At 40.5% G+C, this 22201-nt stretch overlaps 1 protein-coding gene across 1 annotated transcript; it reads left to right on the top strand.

Moving 5' to 3' along the window:
- Nucleotides 1–220: 220 nt before the first annotated feature.
- Nucleotides 221–17065, top strand: LOC100567606 (leukocyte elastase inhibitor). Its single transcript, XM_003225578.4, has 7 exons — nt 221–387; nt 6228–6404; nt 7549–7686; nt 8771–8888; nt 9898–10040; nt 11658–11825; nt 16409–17065. Exons 2-7 carry the CDS (start codon nt 6237–6239, stop codon nt 16814–16816), a joined length of 1143 nt encoding a protein of 380 aa, XP_003225626.2. The 5' UTR covers nt 221–387; nt 6228–6236; the 3' UTR covers nt 16817–17065.
- The last annotated feature ends 5136 nt before the right edge of the window (nt 17066–22201 follow it).

The raw sequence follows: 22201 nt of genomic DNA, 5'->3' as shown, positions 1-22201 counted from the left end.
AGCTGCGCCACAGCCCGGCCCCAAACAATATTTTGATGTTTGATGGCAAACAATACAAACAGTGGATCAAACTTGGAACCCTTTGCAGAAAAAGCACAAGCCTTGCCTCTGCCCTAGAGTCCTTGCAATCAAATAAACAGTGCTGAGGGTGAAGTGGAGGGCTCTAAAAGGGAAACGCTCCCTGTTGGATTTCCTTGTTTATAAAGCCGGAGGCAGAACCGCCCCACGGGAGACAGTGGCGTTTGCCCCGCCTCGAAGCGTCGCTGGGAAGGAGGCATTGGAGGGCGGGACTCCAAAGAGGCATCAATTCAGAGCCATCGCCCCTGGAGCCGAGACCCGCTGAGCTGTATTCAAGCCCCGGACAGCCTTGGAGACCACCGAGAGAAAGTGAGAAAAAGCCTACCATTCGCTAGAATCTGCTTGTGTTGAGTATTAATGCTGACAATGCAAAGTAACGCCTTTGAGAGTGGATGAGACAAGGAAGTGGGGAAGCACAAGCTTCATTCAATCCTGTGGATGCCGATATCTATCCCCAGTTTGTTGTTGTGTTGTTTTTTGGAGGCTGATGGGAAGCTGAGAGCATGTGACTATTCCAAGGGTCTTCTACAGACTCCTATCATTCACACACTGCTTCCTAGCACTTTATTTTCCTTCCTGTCTATCCTATTCCACACTATCCCAGGCAACTCTCTGGCACTTGTCCATGCACTTTATTGAATGGTTTTGAAATTGTGTACTTTTTATATGACCAGGGCCGTAGCCAGAAAAAAATTTTGGGAGGGGTTTTGAAAATTTTGGGAGGGGTTTTGAAAATTTTTTGGGGGGGGGGGGTTATTTATTTATTTATTTACAGCTTTTATATTCCGCTGGATCACATTACACATATAAGCAAACATTCAATGCCTTTTAACATAGAACAAAGACAAGACAAACATAGGCTCCGAGCGGGCCTCGAACTCATGACCTCCTGGTCAGAGTGATTCATTGCAGTGATTCATTGCAGCTGCTTTGCAGCCTGCGCCACAGCCCGAGCCCCTAGCCCCCCCCCCCCCCCTACAAACCTGTTAATATCTGCTTGAGATAGTGCCTGGAGGGACTCTTAATGTTTTGCGTCTCATAGATTTAGCATGGGGATTTGGTTAACCAGTTAAAATTCATGAGTAAACCAGGGTTTTTTTATAACCTGAAAATTTTCAGGAGGGGTTTGAACCCCTAACCCCCCCCCCCCCCCCCCCCGCTACAGGCCTGTATATGACCAACCCCTTTTTATCCATAGTGGTGATGCTTGTATTACAGTAGAGTCTCACTTATCCAAGACTCGCTTATCCAACGTTCTGGATTATCCAACACATTTTTGTAGTCAATGTTTTCAATACATCGTGATATTTTAGTGTTAAATTCGTAAAAACAGTAATTAAGTAAAGGTAAAGGTTTCCCCTGATGTTAAGTCCAGTCATGTCTGACTCTGGGGGTTGGTGCTCATCTCCATTTCGAAGCCGAAGAGCCGGCGTTGTCCGTAGACACCTCCAAGGTCATGTGGCCGGCATGACTGCATGGAGCGCCGTTACCTTCCCGACGGAGCAGTACCTATTGATCTACTCACATTGGCATGTTTTCGAACTGCTAGGTTGGCAGGAGCTGGAACTAACAGCGGGCGCTCAAGCCGCTCCCGGGATTTGAACCTGGGACCGTTTGGTCCACAAGTTCAGCAGCTCAGTGCTTTAACACACTGTGCCACCACCAGAGGCCCCACTTTTTATATGACCAACCCCTTTTTATCTATAGTGGTGATGCTCGTATTACAGTAGAGTCTCACTTATCCAAGACACGCTTATCCAACACATTTTGTAGTCAATGTTTTCAATACATCGTGATATTTTGGTGCTAAATTCGTAAATACAGTAATTACTACATAGCATTACTGCGTATTGAACTACTTTTTCTGTCAAATTTGTTGTATAACATGATGTTTTGGTGCTTAATTTGTAAAATCATAACCTAATTTGATGTTTAATAGGCTTTTCCTTAATTTCTCCTTATTATCCAACATATTTGCTTATCCATCGTTCTGCCGGCCCATTTACGTTGGATAAGCGAGACTCTACTGTACTTTTTATATGACTGACCTCTTTTATCCATAGTGGTGATGCTTGTATTATTACCCCATTTTGTATGGTCACTATGTGTTTTATTGTATGCTGTGTTTTAATTTTTAATTTTAATTTTATTGTTGTGATCATTGTGTCTTAGTTATTGAGATTGGTTTTAACTTGTTATATTTTGTTTCTGTTTTGGGCTTGGCCCCATGTTATCCACCCCGAGTCCCTTTGGAGAGATGGTGGCGGGATAGAAAAATAAAGTACAGTAGAGTCTCACTTATCCAACATAAACGGGCCAGCAGAATGTTGGATAAGCAAATATGTTGGATAATAAGGAGGGATTAAGGAAAAGCCCATTAAACATCAAATTAGGTTATGATTTTACAAATTAAGCACCAAAACATCATGTTTAACTACAAATTTGTCAGAAAAAGTAGTTCAATAGGCAGTAGTGCTATGTAGTAATTACTGTATTTATGAATTTAGCACTAAACTATCACAATGTATTGAAAACACTGACTACAAAAATGCGTTGGATAATCCTGAAGGTTGGATAAGCGAGTGTTGGATAAGTGAGACTCTACTGTATTATTATTATAAAGTATTACAGCGCAACAGGGAAGTGAAAACACAGGCCTCTTCTACACTGCTATATAAAATCCAGGTTATCTGATTTGAATTGCATTATATGGCAGTGCAGACTCATATATTCCAGTTCAAAGCAGAACATGTGGATTATCGGCTTTGACAGTCTGGATTATATGGCAGTGTAGAAGGGGCCATTGTCTCCAGAGTTTTATTAGAGTAATACTCAAAAAGAGTATTTAAGGAGTGGGATACTTGTTAGAAACAAATCTTGTTTTCTGCATACGTAGTTGTTTCATGTTGAGACTCCCACCAGCTTCAAGTAAAACTGAGGCCCCTTCCACACAGCTGAATAAAATCCCACATTATCTGCTTTGAACTGGGATATATGGCAGTGTGGATTCAGATAACCCAGGGCCCTTTCACACAGCTGAATAAAATCCACATTATCTGCTTTGAATTGGAATATATTTATTTATTTATTTACCGTATTTATATTCTGCCCTTCTCACCCTGAAAGGGACTCAGGGCAGATCACATTGCACACATATAAGGCAAACATTCAATGCCATAACATAGAACAGAGACAGAGACAGACGCAGGCACAGGCCGGCCTCGAACTCATGACCTCTTGGTCAGAGTGATTTGTTGCAGCTGGCTGCTAACCAGCCTGTGCCACAGCCCGGCCTATATATATATATGGCAGTGTGGACTCAGTTAACCCAGGACCCTTCCACACAGCCTATATCCCAGACTATCAAGACAGAAAATCCCACAATCTACTTAGAACCAGGTTATCTGAGTCCAAACTCAGATGTGGGATTTTCTGCCTTGATATTCTGGGATATAGGGCTGTCTGGAAGAGCCCCCAGTTCAAAGCAGATATTGTGGGTTATTCTGCCTTGATATTTTGTGTTATATAGCTGTGTGGAAGGGTCCTCAGATAACACAGTTACAGGCAGTTCCCAAGTTCTGTAGGTTTGTTTTTAAATAGAATTTATATGGAAGTCAGAACAGGTGCATTTTCTAAGTGCATCTCCAGCCATATATGTGTGTGTGCATGTGTATAAGCTTTAGATAGCATAGGAAAGGGTTAACACCCCTGTGGTGTTTGTTTTCCTGTTGTTTCCCTGTTCAGAAGATTTCACCTCACTTTCTGTTCCTTGTGACAATTGGATTTTGAAAAATGTGGCTTCTTATGGAAACAAAGATTGGCGAGAAAGCTTCAGCGGAGACCCCCTTTCCCCATGATAACTCTTTCAGGAGTGAATTTCTCTTCTGAGGGTCTGATTTCGCTCACTTCATATTGTCTCACCCCTGTTCTTAACAAAGTGGTTTGTAATTCAGATGTTTGTAGCTTGAGGACTGCCTGTATCTTACAAATCATATATTTTCATGAGATACGCTGTATCGCCCTACATTTTGTTATTACAATTCATGCACGTGTCCATATCTTTTATAAGGGGGTTGGTTAGCCTCCGGTTTGCTAGTAAAACTGAATTTTATGTGTCACAAAATTATGAATGTCTGAGGCCCCTTCTAAACTCCAGATTATGGTAATGCAGGCTCATATAATCTAGTTCAAAGCAGATAATGTGGATTTTCTGCTTTGATAACTGGATTATGTGGCAGTCTAGAGGGGGACTGAAAAGTCTGTCGCAAAAATGAGATGTTTGAAAAAACCTGGGGGTAAAGTACAGCTTATTCCTTTGGCACAGAGTTGGAAATTAGGGTGGCCAAGTGTCTTTGAACTCCAGCACCCAACAGCCCAAACTTTCAGTCCACTAGACCAGTGTTTCTCAACCTGTGAGTCCCAGAAATCCCAGCCAGTTTTCCAGCTGTTAGGATTTCTGGGAATTGAAAGCCAAAACATCTGGGTACCCATAGGTTGAGAACCACTGCACTAGACTTTTAGTAGGAAACTATCCTGGAAGACACAGGGTGGTTTCAGGCCAGAGATATTTCCAGTCTCATCTGGAGGTGCCAGTGGCTTTTTGCATCTCATGTATGCATTTTGCCATCAGAAATTTCGCTAGAGTGGGTGATGAAGGGGAGGAAGGTTTCCCCCCATTATATCTTTGTCATTAAGTGCGCAAATATTTCTATCAGAAAACTAGTTGGTACTCTTGGGTATTAGAGGATTGTAGGTGAGTAGTTAAACTTCTTATGGATTGTGCTTGCAGTCTGGTAGGAACTATATTCCCTCTGAAAGAGCAGATTTACAAAGGGGTGCAGTGGGTGCATGTGTGATTTAAAAGTCAAGTGACAAAAGTGACCAGTATCTCTAGTGGACTCTTTCAGCTGGTGCACACTTGGTGGCAAAAACAGGTCTGAGCACAGAAACCTATGTCTCAATCACTTTCTATTTAGACTATTGCATTGTAGGTTGTACAGGAACCCCCTGTGGCACAGTGGGTTGAACCTTTGTGCCGGCAAAACTGATGACTTGAAGGTTGGGTTGCTGACCTGAATGTTGCCAGTTTGAATCCAACCCACGGAGAGTGCAGATGAGCTCACTCTATCAGCTCTAGCTCCATGCGGGGACACGAGAGAAGCCTCCCACAAGGATGGTAAAAACATCAAAACATCTGGGCATCCGCTGGGCAATGTCCTTGCAGACGGCCAATTCTCTCACACCGGAAGCGACTTGCAGTTTCTCAAGTCGCTCCTGATATAAAAAAAGTAGGTTCTACAGGACTGTTTCTTGAACTGTGTTTTGAAAAAGACTGAAGCGAATGCGGTTCCAAAATATGGCAGCCATTCTGCATTGGGGCATATGCTTTATTTGTATCTGTTTTAGATCAAGCTGCTGGTTTTTGCATATAAAAAAAAGCCTGGGTCCAGGATATTGGAAGACTACATTTTTTTCTCATAAACCTAACCTCATGTTCAAATCTGTTTCAAAGTCAATTCTTTATCCCCAAAGAGGAGGCTGATAAATGGGTCTTTTCAGGGGTGTGCACCCCAATTAGGAACATTTCCAATGGAGATTAGATTAGCTTCTTTTCAGAACTAGAACAGCCAATAAAAGTCTTGCATTCTGCACGTTTTTTGGCTTTCACTTGATTGATTGCATTTAAAGTTAAGGAGTAAAATCCAAACAGCTTTATTTGGCATAAACATTCATAGACAGCAGATGCTCTTGTAGTTGATGAGTGTTTATATCACACAAAGAGCAAATTATTTTTTAGACTAGTGGAGACTCATTGAATCCATTAGATTTTTCTGTGTGATAACTCATCCTTCAACTTCAGTGAATGGGTCTGTTTTAGCTGGGATTAAACAACAGGATACCAGACAAGGTTTGTTAGCTTTTAACATGACAAGATACTTCATGGGTTTTTCTGCAGCAGACTAATGTGGCTACATTTCTTGAAATGTAAATTGTTAGTTGCTTGCACCCTTAATTTGCTGTTATGATGTTCTTTGTGAAGTTCTTGTATTTGATGTTTATATTTTAATGTAGCAAATATGTTTCAAGCTACTATTTATAAATAAAAATGTAATTAACGACATAGTTTTGTTTTGTATTTCATTCCACAGACCTTCACCATGGATCAACTAGCCAATGCGAACACCCATTTTGCCCTTGATCTCTTCCAAAAGTTGATTGAAGCCAACCCAACAGGCAATATCTTCTTTTCTCCACTTAGCATGTGCTCTGCAGTTGCCATGGTCTTCTTAGGGGCCAAGGGTGATACAGCAACACAACTCTCAAAGGTCAGAAAATTGCTGCAATTTTTATACTGAATCTAGTTATTATATTTTAAAGCAGGTAAACATATATTCATACTATCCCGCCCAGTAGGATGTGCAGTTATTTGAATGTTTTTGCCTCTGAAATAAGTAATCCCTTCACAGCAGTTTATGGCCTAGGCTTTCATAGGGAGTGGTTTTGCTGTTATTAGAAAAGCATGAACACAATAAAACTAATTGCCCTTCCTTCCAAGGCTTAGACTTTGCACAGAAATTTGTCAGCTGTGTGTGACAACACACTAAGTAAACAGCCCAACCCATGTGGAATCATTCAAAGCAGAAATGGGAGTGGTGTCTGAACAAAAACCCATACCATACAAAAATATATAGTTAGTTGATCACTTCCCTCACTCCCCGAATAAAAGAACACTGAGTCATTCATTCATTTATTTATTTGCAGTATTTATATTCCGCCCTTCTCACCCCGAAGGGGACTCAGGGCAGATCACATTGACACATATAAGGCAAACATTCAATGCCATATAACATAGGCATAGAGACAGAGACAGACTCAGAGGCAATTTAAACCTTCTCTAGCTTCCAGCTTCCTGAGGGTATGCTTGATTCCGGCCACAGGGGGAGCAGCTGCTTCATCCACTGCGACGACACTTCCTCATTCCAACGGCGGCTCGATAATTTTGTTTATGGTGTCGTAAATTAGCCTCCCCACATATAAGTGGTACCTAAATTTCCTACTTGATAGATGCAACTGTCTTTCGGGTTGCTTAGGTCAACAACAAGCAGGGGCTATATTTTATTTTAATTGTCAAGGTGCTCACCCTGACACGGGCTGGCCTTGAACTCATGACCTCTTGGTCAGAGTGATTTATTGCATCTGACTGCTAACCAGCTGCACCTCAGCCCGGCCTGTGTATTCTCTAATGAATACACGGCTTTCCGATCCCCTAATGGAAAACATACAAACACACATATGTGCACACTTCCTTTTATGTGGCATACTAGGCTGCATATATCTTGCACTGGTGTGTTTTTTCCCCCATTACGTGATGAGAAATTGTCTGAACAGCCATTGTTGTGTATCCCCTGGATTAATCTCTTTTGTTGTCATGCTAGTTATGAATCACGTAACCTCTTTCTCTCAATGCAGACATTTCACTTTGATGGTGTTGAAGATGTTCATGTAAAACTCCAGAAACTCAGTACTACGATAAACCAGAGCAATGTCCCTTATGTACTGAAGCTTGCTAATAGGTTGTATGGAGAAAAAACCTATACCTTTTTGCAAGTAAGTTGAATGAGATCATGTAAAAATATTAATGACTAGATTTTGTCGGGTCATTAAAGAAGCCCCAGTGGCGAAGTGCATTAAAGCGCTGAGCTGCTGAACTTGCAGACCGAAAGGTCCCAGGTTCAAACCCCGGGAGCGGCATGAGCAGCCGCTGTTAGCTCCAGCTCCTGCCAACCTAGGAGTTCGAAAACATGCCAGTGTGAGTAGATCAATAGGTACCGCTCCGGTGGGAAGGTAACGGCGCTCCATGCAGTCATGCCGGCCACATGACCTTGGAGGTGTCTACGGACAATGTCGGCTCTTCGGCTTAGAAATGGAGATGAGCACCAACCCCCAGAGTCAGACATGACTGGACTTAACGTCAGGGGAAACCTTTACCTTTACCTTTGTCGAGTCATTAGTGTTGTTTCTGAATTACTGTAGTACAAGAGTGGGAATCATTTGGGCGACATGATCTATCCCTAGAGTTTTTCTTCTTCTACAACCTCTCAGGCTTCTCTCCACTGTATGGAAATCCCCCAAACTGTCCAAATTTGTTTTGAATAGGTAGGGGGACAAATGTGTCTTCAAACCGCATATTGCTGTTCCTTTTTTAATTGCCTTAAAACAGTCTCCCATCCCCAAAAGTTAATTTATAGAGGAGTATATAAGCTAGAGATATGCAGAGCCCTCGGTGGTGCAGCGGGTTAAACCGCTGAGCTGCTGAACTTAATGACCGAAAGGTCGGCGGTTTGAATCTGGGGAAGCAGGGTGATTTCCCGCTGTTAGCCCCAGCTTCTGTCAACCTACCAGTTCAAAAACATGCAAATGTGAGTAGATCAATAAGTACCGCTTCTGGGGGAAGGTAATGGTGCTCTGTGCAGTCATGCCAGCCACATGATCTTGGAGGCGTCTACGGACAATGCCGGCTCTTCGGCTTTGAAATGGAGATGAGCACCACCTCCTAGAGTTGGACACAACTAGACTTAATGTCAAGGGGAAATCTTTAGCTTTTATATATGCTAGGAGTATATTTCTAGATGTATGGACTTTTTTGTTTATTAAATGTGTATGAATGCTTATTTTTGTTTTTGTTTTTTAGGATTACTTGACTAGCACTCAGAAGCTGTATGGTGCAGAGCTATCCACAGTAGATTTCCTAAATGCTGCAGAAAGTGTGCGAAACGAAATTAACCAGTGGGTTGAGGGGCAGACTGAAGGTGAGAAATTCTTTGAAAACATTTATCTTATTTTTGATATCAAAACTAATAAAAGCACTAAAGTTAGAGGCTGTAGAAATTGATATCTATAGTGGAGCATAGTGCAGCATAGCCAGTGCTATATATACAATTATTGTAAGAAACAGGAGAGAAAATATGCAGGATGCTTTGATAAGGTTCAGTAGCCCCTGGTGGCACAGCGGGTTAAACCGCTGAGCTGCCGAACTTGCTGACTAAAAGGTTGGCGGTTCGAATCCAGGGAGCACAGTAAGCTTCTGCTATTAGCCCCAGCTTCTGTGAACCTAGCAGTTCAAAAACATGCAAATGTGAGTAGGTAATGGCACTCCATGTATTCATGCTGGCCACATGACCTAGACATCTGCGGACAATGCCAGCTCTTCAGCTTAGAAATGGAGATGAGCACCAACAACCAGAGTCAGACACGACTAGACTTAATGTCAGGGGAAAACCTTTACCTTTACTATGGTAAGGTTCAAAAAGTTATATCTTGTAAAATGAGAATAGCAACACTTTCTTATAAGCTCTAGCTCTAAACAAGGAGTGGAGGAATATATGAACTTTTTTACAGTGAGAAAAAGCTGAAACAAAGTTTAACATCTGCATATTGGTAGTTGCACTCAGTGTTGGCACATTTCATAACAACATCCAAATCTATATGTCCCTTATTGCCCTGGAGTGCTTCCAGAGCAGTTTCTGTGTTGATTTTATATGTCTTTGTGTGGATTGAAGCCATTTCTTAAGGCAAGCCCATGACAGCATTATTTTGGCAAGATTTTTTCAACAGGCATTTGCCATTGTCTTGCTCTGGAGCATAGGCAGTGTGACTTGCCCAAGGTCATGCAGTAGGTTTCCACGATTGAACAAGGAGTTGAACCCTGGTTTTACAAAATCCCTGTCCAGCCCTGAGATTACTACATGGCACTGGCTATATGTAATTTATGTAACTTTGTTTTTATATCGATTTTTGCTCTGCACCATTTCCTTTTAGGCAAGATTCGTGAATTGTTATCTGAAGGCTCTGTTAATGAACTGACCAAACTGGTTCTGGTGAATGCGATTTACTTTAAAGGTAGCTGGGAAGAGAAGTTTAAAGAAGAGGACACTACGGATATGCCTTTTAGGCTCAGCAAGGTGACTGAAGGGTATTTCATATTCATATTTTCTATACTGGCAACTGTAGTCATATATTGGTAAGTTCACTGTAGTGAAAGTCTGTGGAACAAATGCTCCAGAAAAGCACCTGGAGTGATTCTGTCTTAGTGAGACTCCTGTCAAAAATCCTTTTTTGGGTTGCTGCAAACTTGTTAAAAGATTGTAGAAGTGCAAATCAGAAATTACCACCAAGTCTCATTGTAGTCAAAAATGTAGTGATGTGAAAGTTGCCTTTTCCTAGCCCACCCGGCAGTTACTTACTCGGTTGTTGTATGTCTTTCGGGCTGTGTGGCCATGTTCCAGAAGCATTCTCTCCTGACGTTTCGCCCACATCTATGGCAGGCATCCTCAGAGGTTGTGAGGTACCTTACCTCACAACCTCTGAGGATGCCTGCCATAGATGTGGGCGAAACGTCAGGAGAGAATGCTTCTGGAACATGGCCACACAGCCCGAAAGACATACAACAACCCTGTGATCCCGGCCATGAAAGCCTTCGACAACACAGTTACTTACTCGTCCTGTAGTTGGACAGTGACAGTGGTTTAGTTACCAAAAAATAAACTCATTCTACATACATAAAAGTTTTATAATGTTACCAGGACATGACTAGAGATGCCAAGAATACAGGTGGATCATTTTTTGATTCATGAACCTTTCCCCATTAAATTTTAATTTTTGCTTTGAAATGTTTTTTCTTGATATAGGGGCTTAGATTTATAGTCTCAACCTCAGCCGTTTTGAATCTCCTTTGTGGAGAGAAAAATCAAGAATATAACTTAACATGATAGTAAAGGTAAAGGTTTTCCCCTGACATTAAGTCTAGTCGTGTCCGACTCTGGGGGTTGGTGCTCATCTCCATTTCTAAGCCAGTGTTGTCTATAGACACCTCCAAGGTCATGTGGCCGGCATGACTGTATGGAGTGCAGTTACCTTCCCGACGGAGTGGTACCTTTTGATCTACTCACATTTGCATGTTTTCAAACTGCTAGATTGGCAGAAGTTGGGGCTAACAGTGGGAGCTCACCCCACTCCTCGGATTCGAACCATCAACCTTTTGGTCAACAGGTTCAGCAGTTCAGCGGTTTAACCCACTGTGCTACCAGGGGCTCCAGTGTAGTAGTAGTAGTAGTAGTAATAATAATAGTAATAAACTTTGAAGAAGGGTTTAGCAAATCTTGTTACAATATTTATCCCATCTGACTGAAGTATGTCACTAACGGAATATGCTGTTTGCGGTTCCATCTACACTGCCATATAAAATCCAGATTATCTGCTTAGTGTAGATTAATATAATCCAGTTCAAAGCAGATAATCTGGATTATTTGATTTGATAATCTATATGACAGTGTAGATCCAGTCTGAGTTTGTTTTAGCAGACCATCTTGAGCACACAGTCTTGGAAGTAAGACCCAATGACTAGAGTGGGAATTCCATGTTAGTAAGACTGAGATCTAATGTTACAAAGCACGGTATTAGTGTTGATAGTTTTGCAAGTCGTTTTCTGATTCCCCCCCCCCCCCCACCAAATGTGATCTGTATCGACATCCCTTTTCATTTTATATGCCCATCTCTCTAATATTATTGACACCATGCAGAAGGAAAAAAAGAATGTGAAGATGATGTTCATGAAAAAGAAATTTCCTTTTGGTTATATTGACGAATGCAAATGTCGAGTGTTGGAACTACCTTACAAGGGAAAAGAGCTTAGCATGATCATCCTGCTCCCTGATGATATTGAGGATGATTCCACTGGCCTGGAGCGGGTGAGTCTGTCTGATGTCTTCCCCTTGCAGATACAAAACTTGATGTTTGTAATTATGGAGCATTAGCTCCTAGAATCACTTACATTCATTTGCAAAACATAAGCCTGCAGGAATGTTCATGGACAACATGTCATATGATTTATTACTCACTAAAATGTTTCTGTTCTGAAGCAAAATTGTATTGTTCTAAGGTCATATGTAGAATGGAGGTTATATTCTCTTCATCAGAGAGAGGTGTAGTTTAATCCATTGGCCTGCTTCTTTGGAGTTTGTGGAAATTATCCAGGACCTACTAGATTAATTCAACTAAAGAAGTGGTTCCCAACTTTTTTTTTTTTTTATCAAGGATCACTTGACCAGGGACCACTCTCCAACATTAGTACCAAAAAGGTTACAAATCAGCTTTTGCTCAGATTCGGTTTGGTTATTTGGGATGCTGATTCAGAAAATTGTATTGGATAGATTACATCAGCTCGAGTTTCTGATATAGAACATATGCCATCCAGTAGTTGCCATCTGCTCGCCCACAGAAAACCATATTTAATAATCTAGAGCCTATGTGGTCTTGTTGTTTATTCATTCAGTCATTTCCGACTCTTCGCCCCCAGTTCATTCAAGGTCAAGCCAGTCACTTCAAGGATACCATCCATCCATCTTGCCCTTGTTCGGCCTCTCTTCCTTTTTCCTTCCTTCTATCCAATGGTCTATCCAATGCAATTTTCTGAATCAGCACGCCAAATAACCCCAGGAACAGGCCTAAAAAGACACCAAGAAAAAAAACTTTTTGTGGTTGGGCTGTGTTATTATGCATGGATTTTGTTAACACTTATGTAAAAAAAAGGAGAGGGGTTTGAAGCTGAAAAAAATACAAAAAATGGAGTGCGAGACCCAAGAAACTGTCCCTAATGGCTTTCTCTCGCCTCCTCACCACGGATGCATGGCCACAAGGAAAGGAGCGTGGTCTGTGGGGCATTGCAACGGTGTAGTAACGGTGAAGCCGTGGACCATATTTTAGTTCTTGCAGACCACTGGTGATCCACAGACCACAGATTGGGAACCACTGAACTAAAGGGTCTTGGGTAAAGGAATTTCCCCTTTGGAACCAGATGGGCAGCATCAGTGGGATGAATGCCTTTCATCCTGCGCTTGCCAAAGAGTTCACTACATTTTTGGAGTTTCTCAGAACTACAAATCAAGAATGAGTAGATCTGTACTTTTTGAACCAAATGATGTTTTCAATTTTAAAAACTTGGGTGATTCTGGAGTCTAACTGGATCTTTCCCTATACTTGAAAGTGGGTAACAGTGTAAGTGCTTTAGCTTCAGAGCTCAAAGGAGTTACTTGTTTAATGTACAGCTCCCAGAATTCTTCATGGAGGTTCAATAGGAGCTTTTCCCAAACTTTACTTACTTTGAGCAAAACCTTTATTGTATTTTGGTGTCAGAATATTATCGAATTTGGCTGGTAGTTGTCCTGGCAAAAAGAGTCCTTTTCCAGCCCTGCCAGGTTTTGTGTATAAGAAATACAGTAGAGTCTCACTTATCTAAGCCTCGCTTATCCAACATTCTGGATTATCCAACGCAGTCTGCCTTTTAGTAGTCAATGTTTTCAATACATTGTGATATTTTGGTGCTAAATTCGTAAATACTGTAATTACTACATAGCATTACTGCGTATTGAACTACTTTTTCTGTCAAATTATATAATACTAGCTGTGCCTGGCCACGCGTTGCTGTGGCGAAGTATGGTGGTATGGGAAATACAGTATTGAGGAATTGGTGGTAGTTAAGGTAAAGGGTAAAGGTTTTCCCCTGACATTAAGTCCATTATAAATGGGTTATAATAGCTGTGTGGAAGAGCCTTGAGTCTACACTGCCATATAATCCAGTTAAAATCAGATAATCTGTATTTTATAGGCAGTGTGGAAGAGGCCTAAGTGAGGCCTAACTCTGCCTGTCCCCTGGGCTGAGTGGGTTGCTAGGAGACCAAGTGAGCGGAGCTTAGCCTTTTAACTGACAGCAATTGGATAAAAAGTTATTCCTCTCCCTCTAATTAGGACTTTATTTTTCTTTTCTTTTTGTTGTATGAACGTAGAGGCATGGATGAGGGGTTGTGCTGCCAAGTTTAGTGTTTCTGGGATGTGTAGTTTTGTTGTTTTGTCCTAGGCCGAAATTTCATTACCCTTTTATATATATAGACTAGCTGTGCCTGGCCACGCGTTGCTGTGGCGAAGTATGGTGGTATGGGAAATACAGTATTGAGGAATTGGTGGTAGTTAAGGTAAAGGGTAAAGGTTTTCCCCAGACATTAAGTCCAGTCATGTCTGACTCTGGGGGTTGGTGCTCATCTCCATTTCTAAGCCGAAGAGCCGGCGTTGTCCGTAGACTCCTCCAAGGTCATGTGGGATGACTACATGGAGCGGCGTTACCTTCCCGCCAGAGCAGTACCTATTGATGCACTCACATTTGCATGTTTTCGAACTTCTGGGTTGGCAGAAGCTGGGGCTAACAGTGGGGGCTCTCTCCGCTCCCCCAATTCAAACCTGTGGCCTTTCGGTCCAGAAGTTCAGCAGCTCAGCGCTTTAACACGCTGCGCCATCAGGGGATATTATTTCCTAAAGGTTGTGAATATACAATATTTCTGATTGGTTTTTTTTGTTTGTTGGAGGCAAGTATGAATGCTGCAATTAGGAAAAATGATTAGGATGTAATGGCCTTGCAGCTTTAAAGCCTGGCTGTTTCCTCCCTGAGTGAATTTTTTGTTGGGAGGTGTTAGCTGGCCCTGATTGTTTCCTGTCTGGAATTCCCTTGTTTTCAGAGTGGTGTTGTTTGCGATATTTTATGTGCTTCTACTGTCTGTGGCCCTGAGAAAACAGAGGATTTTCCAGACTTTGATGATGGGAATACTTTGTTGGGAGATGTTAGCTGGCCCTGATTGTTTCCTGTCTGGAATATCCATGTTTTCAGAGTGATGTTGTTTGCGATATTTTATGTGCTTCTACTGTCTGTGGCCCTGAGAAAACAGGATTTGCCAGACTTTGATGATAGGAATACTTTGTTGGGAGGTGTTAGCTGGCCCTGATTGTTTCCTGTGTGGAATTCCCCTGTTTATTTACTGTCCTGGTTTTAGAGATTATATTGTTCTGCATTATTCTATCCCAGTAATTATTTCATATTAAAGAAGAATCTCACTTATCCAACATTCGCTTATACAATGTTCTGGATTAGCCAACGCAGTCTGCCTTTTCATAATCAATGTTTTTGTAGTCAGTGTTTTAAATTCATTGTGATATTTTAGTGGTAAATTTGTAAATACAGTACAGTAGAGTCTCACTTATCCAACATAAACGGGCCGGCAGAACGTTGGATAAGCGAATATGTTGGATAATGAGGAATTAAGGATAACCCTATTAACCATCAAATTAAGTTATGATTTTACAAATTAAGCACCAAAACATCATGTTAGACAACAAATTTGGCAGAAAAAGTAGTTCAGTACACAGTAATGCTATATAGTAATTACTGTATTTATGAATTTAGCACCAAAATATCACGATATATTGAAAGCATTGACTACAAAAATGCGTTGGATAATCCAGAACGTTGGATAAGCGAGTGTTGGATAAGTGAGACTCTACTGTAAATACTACATAGCATTACTGCGCATGGAACTACTTTTTCTGTCAAATTTGTTGTATAATATGATGTTTTGCTGCTTAATTTGTATAACGATTACCTAATTTGATGTTTAATTGGCTTTTCCTGAATCCCTTCTTATTATCCAACATAGTCACTTATCCTGCCGGCCTGTTTACGTTGGATAAGTGAGATTCTACTGTATATTTCTAATCTTATATTATCTGCTCAGAACTGGATTATATGAGGCTCCTTCTACACAGCTGTATAAAATGCACACTGAAGTGGATTATATGGTAGTGCGGAGTCAAGATAATCCAGTGCAAAGCAGATAATATAAGATTATAAATGGGTTATATAGCTGTGTGGAAGGGCCTTGAGTCTACACTGCCATATAATCCAGTGCAAATTAGATAATCTGTGGAAGAAGCCTAAGTGAGGCCTAAATCGGCCTGTCCCCTAACTGAAACCTGGCTGTCCCTTGGTTGCTAGGCAACCAAGTGGGCAGAGATTAGCCCTCTAAACTGGCAGCAATTGGATAAAAAAAATTATTGCTCTCCCTCTAATTAGGACTTTATTTTTCTTTTCTTTTTGTTGTATCAACCTTGAGGCGTGGATGATGGGTTGTGTTGTCAAATTTTGAGGTTGGGGGGCCTGTACTTTTGTTGTTTTGTGAATTGCCGTGATGCCATCACTCTTTTATATATATAGATGTTTTGGTGCTTAATTTGTAAAATCACAACCTAATTTGATATTTAATAGGCTTTTCCTTAATCCCTCCTTATTATCCAACATATTTGCTTACCCAATGTTCTGCCAGCCCGTTTATGTTGGATAAATGAGACTCTACTGTACATGTCTAGCTTTTATGTAACACATTTCTCCACTATGAATCCACTATGCCATAATGAGAATGATTTACATATATCTGTCTTATTATTCTTGTAGCTGGAGAAGCAGCTCACCATAGACAAACTCCAAGAGTGGACACTGCCCAGAAACATGTATTCTCACAATGAAGTCTATGTACACCTGCCTAAATTTAAGCTGGAAGAGAGCTATGATCTTAAGACATATTTGTCAGCACTGGGACTGCGAGATGTCTTTGATGCTGGCAAGGCAAATTTATCTGGCATGTCGGGAGCCCGTGACCTCCATGTGTCCAAAATAGTTCACAAGTCCTTTGTGGAAGTGAATGAAGAGGGGACAGAAGCAGCAGCAGCAACAGCTGTAGCAGTGATGTTATGCAGCCTGCCCATGGAAGACGACTTTAATGCTGACCACCCCTTCCTCTTCTTTATTCGTCATAACCCAACAAGTACTATTCTTTTCTTTGGGAAATTTGCTTCTCCGTGAGAAGTAAAACAATAATATAACCTCCTGATGTCCTAGGCCACAAAGCTGATCCCATTGGAATCAGTGTTGGTCCTTTACGTCTTTGAGAAATTGAGCATGTACTAATGCTTTCCAATTCTGAAACTTTCTAAGAAACTAGTACTGCTACATTGTCATGATTGTAAGTCTCCGACAAATTATGGAATCCTGTCTTCCCTGTATAAATAATGCAATGATTATTGCTAAAATAAAGATAATTTCTTGAAGGAATGTTCCTGCAATGTTTGGCCTGTAATACTTGGTGCTAAAAATGTTCTATATTTCAGATTTTTTATATACATTTTTGGATACTTGCATGTTTATAATATATCACAGATGGGAGTAATCTCTAAACTCACAAATCATGTATGATTGCTTGCTATATACTTCGTACACATATCCTGAAAGTAATTTTATGCACATTATTTTACATATGTGTATGAGACAAACCTGGTGGCGCAGTGGGTTAAAGCACTGAGCTACTGAACTTACTTACTGGTTGGTGGTTCGAATCTGGGGAGCGGGGTGAGCTCCCTCTGTTAGCCCCAGCTTCTGCCAACCTGGCAATTCGAAAACATGCAAATGTGAGATCAATAGGTACTGCTCCGGTGGGAAGGTAACAATGTTTCGTTCAGTCCTGCCGGCCACATGACCTTAGAGGTGTCTACGGACAACGCTGGCTGTTCAGCTTAGAAATGGAGATGAGCACCAACCCACAGAGTTGGACATGACTAGACTTAATGTCCGGGAAAAACCTTTACCTTTATCTATGAGACAAAGTATGCTGAATTATCAGCAAAAGTGATTCTATATCAGTCACTCATGAACAATTTTGAAGTATTTTGAAATACATATTCAGAGGAATTCAATTATAATTTTAGACAGTTATTCAGTATAACATAAGACAGTAGATAAATGTGCTATAGTTTGCAGTTATTCTTTTTACTGGCTTTCTCCCCCCCCCCCCTCTGGTAATTCCTGGATTAGACTCAGAAGACCAGGCAGAATAGATCTAAAGTGAATGGGGAAGGACTGTGCAGTTTAGCAAATACAAATGGGTGTTAAAATATCATGATTTGGATAGTGAGTCAATTTCCCCCTTAAAACAATAGAACACTTCCAGGATGAGTTTTTAGTGGCATCAATTCAACTGTTCCTGAGACATAAAGAAAAGAAGAGAAATAACTACACTCACCTGTCCATATCTATGAATTCAACAATCCATAGCTTGAAAATATTCCAAAGAAATTGAAAAAAAAAACCTGCCTTGCTTTTGCTATTTTGTATAAGGGACACCATTTGCATACTCAATTGTTTTGAGGGGACTTGAGCGTCCACAAATGTTAGTAGCCAAGAGGATCCCTAGAACCAAGACCGAATGAAAAGCAGTAACTATAACTGTTGGAAGTGAAGAGAGGTGCAAACATACATGCTTAAGTAACAAGGTGCCACAAGGGGGCAATAGAAGTAAAGAAAGTTTCATGCAGCATCCCTTTCTGTTGTCTACTCTGTATTTCTGTCACTAGACTTGAGTTCCTACCCCTGAGTTAGCAGAAGCATAAGAGATTGCTTTCTCTTATAAAATATTATCTTCACTGAGCCACAAAATTAGTGATGATTTAAAAAAAACCTTTCAAATTTCTGTTAACATGGTGCTTTAATGTAGCCACTCTGGGCCCTTCCGCATCTATATATATAAAAGGGTAAAGTTGTTTGCGCCGTGACTATAACAACACAACTAAACGCCCCAGAAATATGAAACTTGGCAACACAACGCAAAAGCCTTGCCTCACGGTTCTTACAACACAGCCACACCACAAAAACACAATCCGGAGCCACAAAACCGAAAAAACCCCGGCAAACATGCACAACAATGCAACTACATGACCCAAACACACGAAACTTGGCAACACGACCCAAAATCCTTGCCCCTAGGTGCTGACAACAAAAAAGAAAAGAAAAATAAACTCCTAATTAGAAGAAAAGAAATAATTGTTTTTATCCAATTGCTGCCAGTTAGAAATATCAGGAGAGAATAAATTTCAAACATGACCAGGCAGACCACAGAACTCAGAGCAACTCAATACAAAGACAAATAAATATAATAAAATGAATACAAAAAACCCCATAAAAATAAAATACAATATTACAATTTAAAAACATAAATAAAAATAATACAATCAAATAATAAAATATAATACATACAAATAATAATACAAATAATAATAAAATAATAAAAAATAAAATACAAATAATACAATAAAAATAATTAAAAACACTAAAAAAATTAATACAATAAAATACCAGAATAACACAAAATAACTAAAAATAATAAAAGAAAATAATAAAATATAATAAATAAAAAGATAAGTTACAATAAAATTAATTTAAAAATACAAATAACGTCAAATAAAAATTCCACAACAATTTTTAACCAATACCACCACCACTTTCCCACAGCAACGCATGGTCAGGCACAGCTAGTAGCCATATAAACTGGAATATCTGTCTTGCAAGTCTAGTGATTTCATTTTCACAGCAACTTTGTGAAGTAGAAATAGGCAAAATTTGCAACAAACTCATAGTGTGCTTATTGCAATGTGTGGATTTGAGCTCTGGTCACCTAATTGTGACCAAATACTATAGCCCAGGGTTGGGGAATGTCTGCTCCTGATGCTGTTAGACTTTGAGTCCCATCAACCACAGGCTGGTTGCCCAGTAGTAATGGAGAATAGCAACAACAGTTCATGAACTAAGCGTCAAGAGTTTTCCCACTGCATCACAGTCTCTTTTAGTCTGAAAGACTTCAAATTCCCACCAGCCCCCAAGATTTTGTTCAAAGCACCATCATCCTTCTGCAAATGTATCTCTCTCATGATGACATACAAAGCCAGGCACCTGACATTTGCAACCCGAGTTTAATATACAGTGCCAGGAAGGTCTGTGGCATAAATTATCAGGATCAATGGTAGGGTCATCACAATGACATTTAGCAGTAATCCAGGGTAGGGTTTTATTGTGGCAATTAAATTAAAGAGTCTTGTCTTAACACTACCGCAATGCATATCTCTGCTGTTTACGTAAGCCAGGGATATGCTTGGCTCATTGTCTGGGCATCTAGGTATGTCCCAGCGTTGGGTTTTTACTATACCTGGAAAGCAATAGAACTTTATTCCACAAAGTTTTTCTGTACCCAGCCTCCTTAAGAATGCTTTGTGTAATGTGTCATCATACACTCATGTTTTGACATAACAGCCTGTGGTTTTCCACAATGGGGGAAGGCCCATTCTAATTTGTGGAAATAAAGTTATTTTGTTATCCTAATACTCAGGTACCCAGTGTATTGGGGGCATAGTAATACAGTCCATACATCCTTAGCAGGCCTATTGCTTTCTTTCACATGTCTTGCAAATTTTCATGTTTTGACACCAACCTTCAAAGGGCCATTAAGTTAGTATCTTCCAAGAACTTATCTTTGTTCGTCCTGCCCAAGCTGGGAGAATCCATTTGATTACTGATCCTAACAACTGGATTTCAGTCACCTAGAAAAATTTCATACTGATATTTACGTCTGCCTGAATTTAACTTTGCACTCTGTGAATTCAATTCAATGCAATACAGTGTTCCCTCACTTATCATGGGGGTTATGTTCCAGGACCACCTACAATAAGTGAAAATCCGCGAAGTAGGGACACTATATCAATTTTAATATTTATACATTATTTTAGTAGTTATACACTATTTTAAGTTTTTATCAACCAATTGTGTGTTGAGAAATCACCTCCCTCTCCTCCCGTTGCTGCCTGGCCTCTTTTTCTCTCTCTTTGGCTTCTCCTTCTTCCCATCCTTAGGCTTTAAATTGTAATTTTTTATGATTTATAAGTCTTTTAGAGTTTATTGAAAAACCGTGAAACAGCAAATCCACGAAAAGTGAACTGCGAAGTAGTGGGGGAACACTATTAACAAGTCTGCATCTTCTCCATCACTTTCTAACAATGGATTTAATCTGAAAGTGAAAGCACTGTTTGCAAATATGAAGGCAGAATGGTCTGAATTTGGACATCCACACTGGGGATTATTCAAAATATTTTGCTCCCGAATATGTATGTGGACCAGAGCTTGGACCAGTCATGCTGCTAGGAGTGCTTCTGAGTGTTGTCCTCTCTAAAACTAAAGTTTCTTGGCTTTAATGAAAATGTAGTGTAGTCATGGGCTTCCTTAAGCATGACAGTACAACCTTCTAAGCCTCCACTACTCAAAAATGTTTCACAGTGAAGCCATTTATCCATCAGCACAGATGGCTGCACCTGGACTGACATTTGTATTGCCAGTGCAAGTTCAATTCTCAGTGAGTGCCCAAGTAACAAGGTAGACAGGAATCGGGAAAGATTTAGGTTTCTTTTATCAATTTTAACTTACACTGACTGCTCATGCCCCCCCCCCCCAAAGTTAAGCTATCCTTGGAAAAATTAGGAAGGGCTAAAATGAGGAGACACAAGGTCGGGTTACTAAGGGCAGAATGCTACATAGCTGTGTTAAGCCACAGAGCATGCTCAGTAGGCAGGCAATGTTTTCCAAATGTTTAATGGTGCAGGCATGCTTAGTTGAGCATCTGTGAAATTTAGATTACTTTGCTCTTTACCCATGGATGTCATTTGGATGCTTACCAATGAGAATGACTTCTTCTTAGGCCTAAAGGAAGACTGTGGTATCCATACAACCTAATATGATACCTAACTATTGAGAATTAGTTGTGAATTGTAAAATGTCATCTCCCTCCCTCCTTTGGAAGACAAATTGTTATCTTCAGGAATTCCCTTCTCTACACAACTCTTATGCATACAGGAGCCGTGTTACATATTTCACCTGGTAACCTTACCCAAGTAGAGGCTGAATGGGAGGAAGAACAGGCTGCTTACCTGTAACTGTGTTTCTTTAAGTGGTCCTCTGTGAATTCACACATATGGGTTTAACCACGCCTGCACAGGTCCTAATGGAAAGCTTCTCCCAAGCTCTAACTTCAAATTTTGGCAGTAACCCCGCCCACTCCTCCCCAGGGCATAAAATCTGAACAATCAACAGATTTTGGCTTTTTGTATGTGTGTATGTATGTAGTGGGCTTTTGTATGTGTATGTATGTATGTGTATACACACACACACATATGTATACACTGGAGTTTGGTTCCAGGACTCCCTGGAGACACCAAAATCTGTGAATGCCCAAGTTCCATTTTATACAATTCCGTAGTAGAATATTGGCCCTTATAAAAATGGCAAAATCTGCTTGTGAATTTTGCAGTTTGATGGGGGAACATCTTCAAGCCAGGTTTAGCTGAAATGATGGCTATGATCTGTGTTTATGAGAGA

Source organism: Anolis carolinensis, chromosome 4 (genome assembly GCF_035594765.1).
Source record: "Anolis carolinensis isolate JA03-04 chromosome 4, rAnoCar3.1.pri, whole genome shotgun sequence".
In the NCBI taxonomy this organism is placed as follows: Eukaryota; Metazoa; Chordata; class Lepidosauria; order Squamata; family Dactyloidae; genus Anolis; species Anolis carolinensis.
The sequence above is the reverse complement of the archived record's forward strand: the minus strand, read 5'-3'. Positions and strand labels throughout refer to the sequence as shown.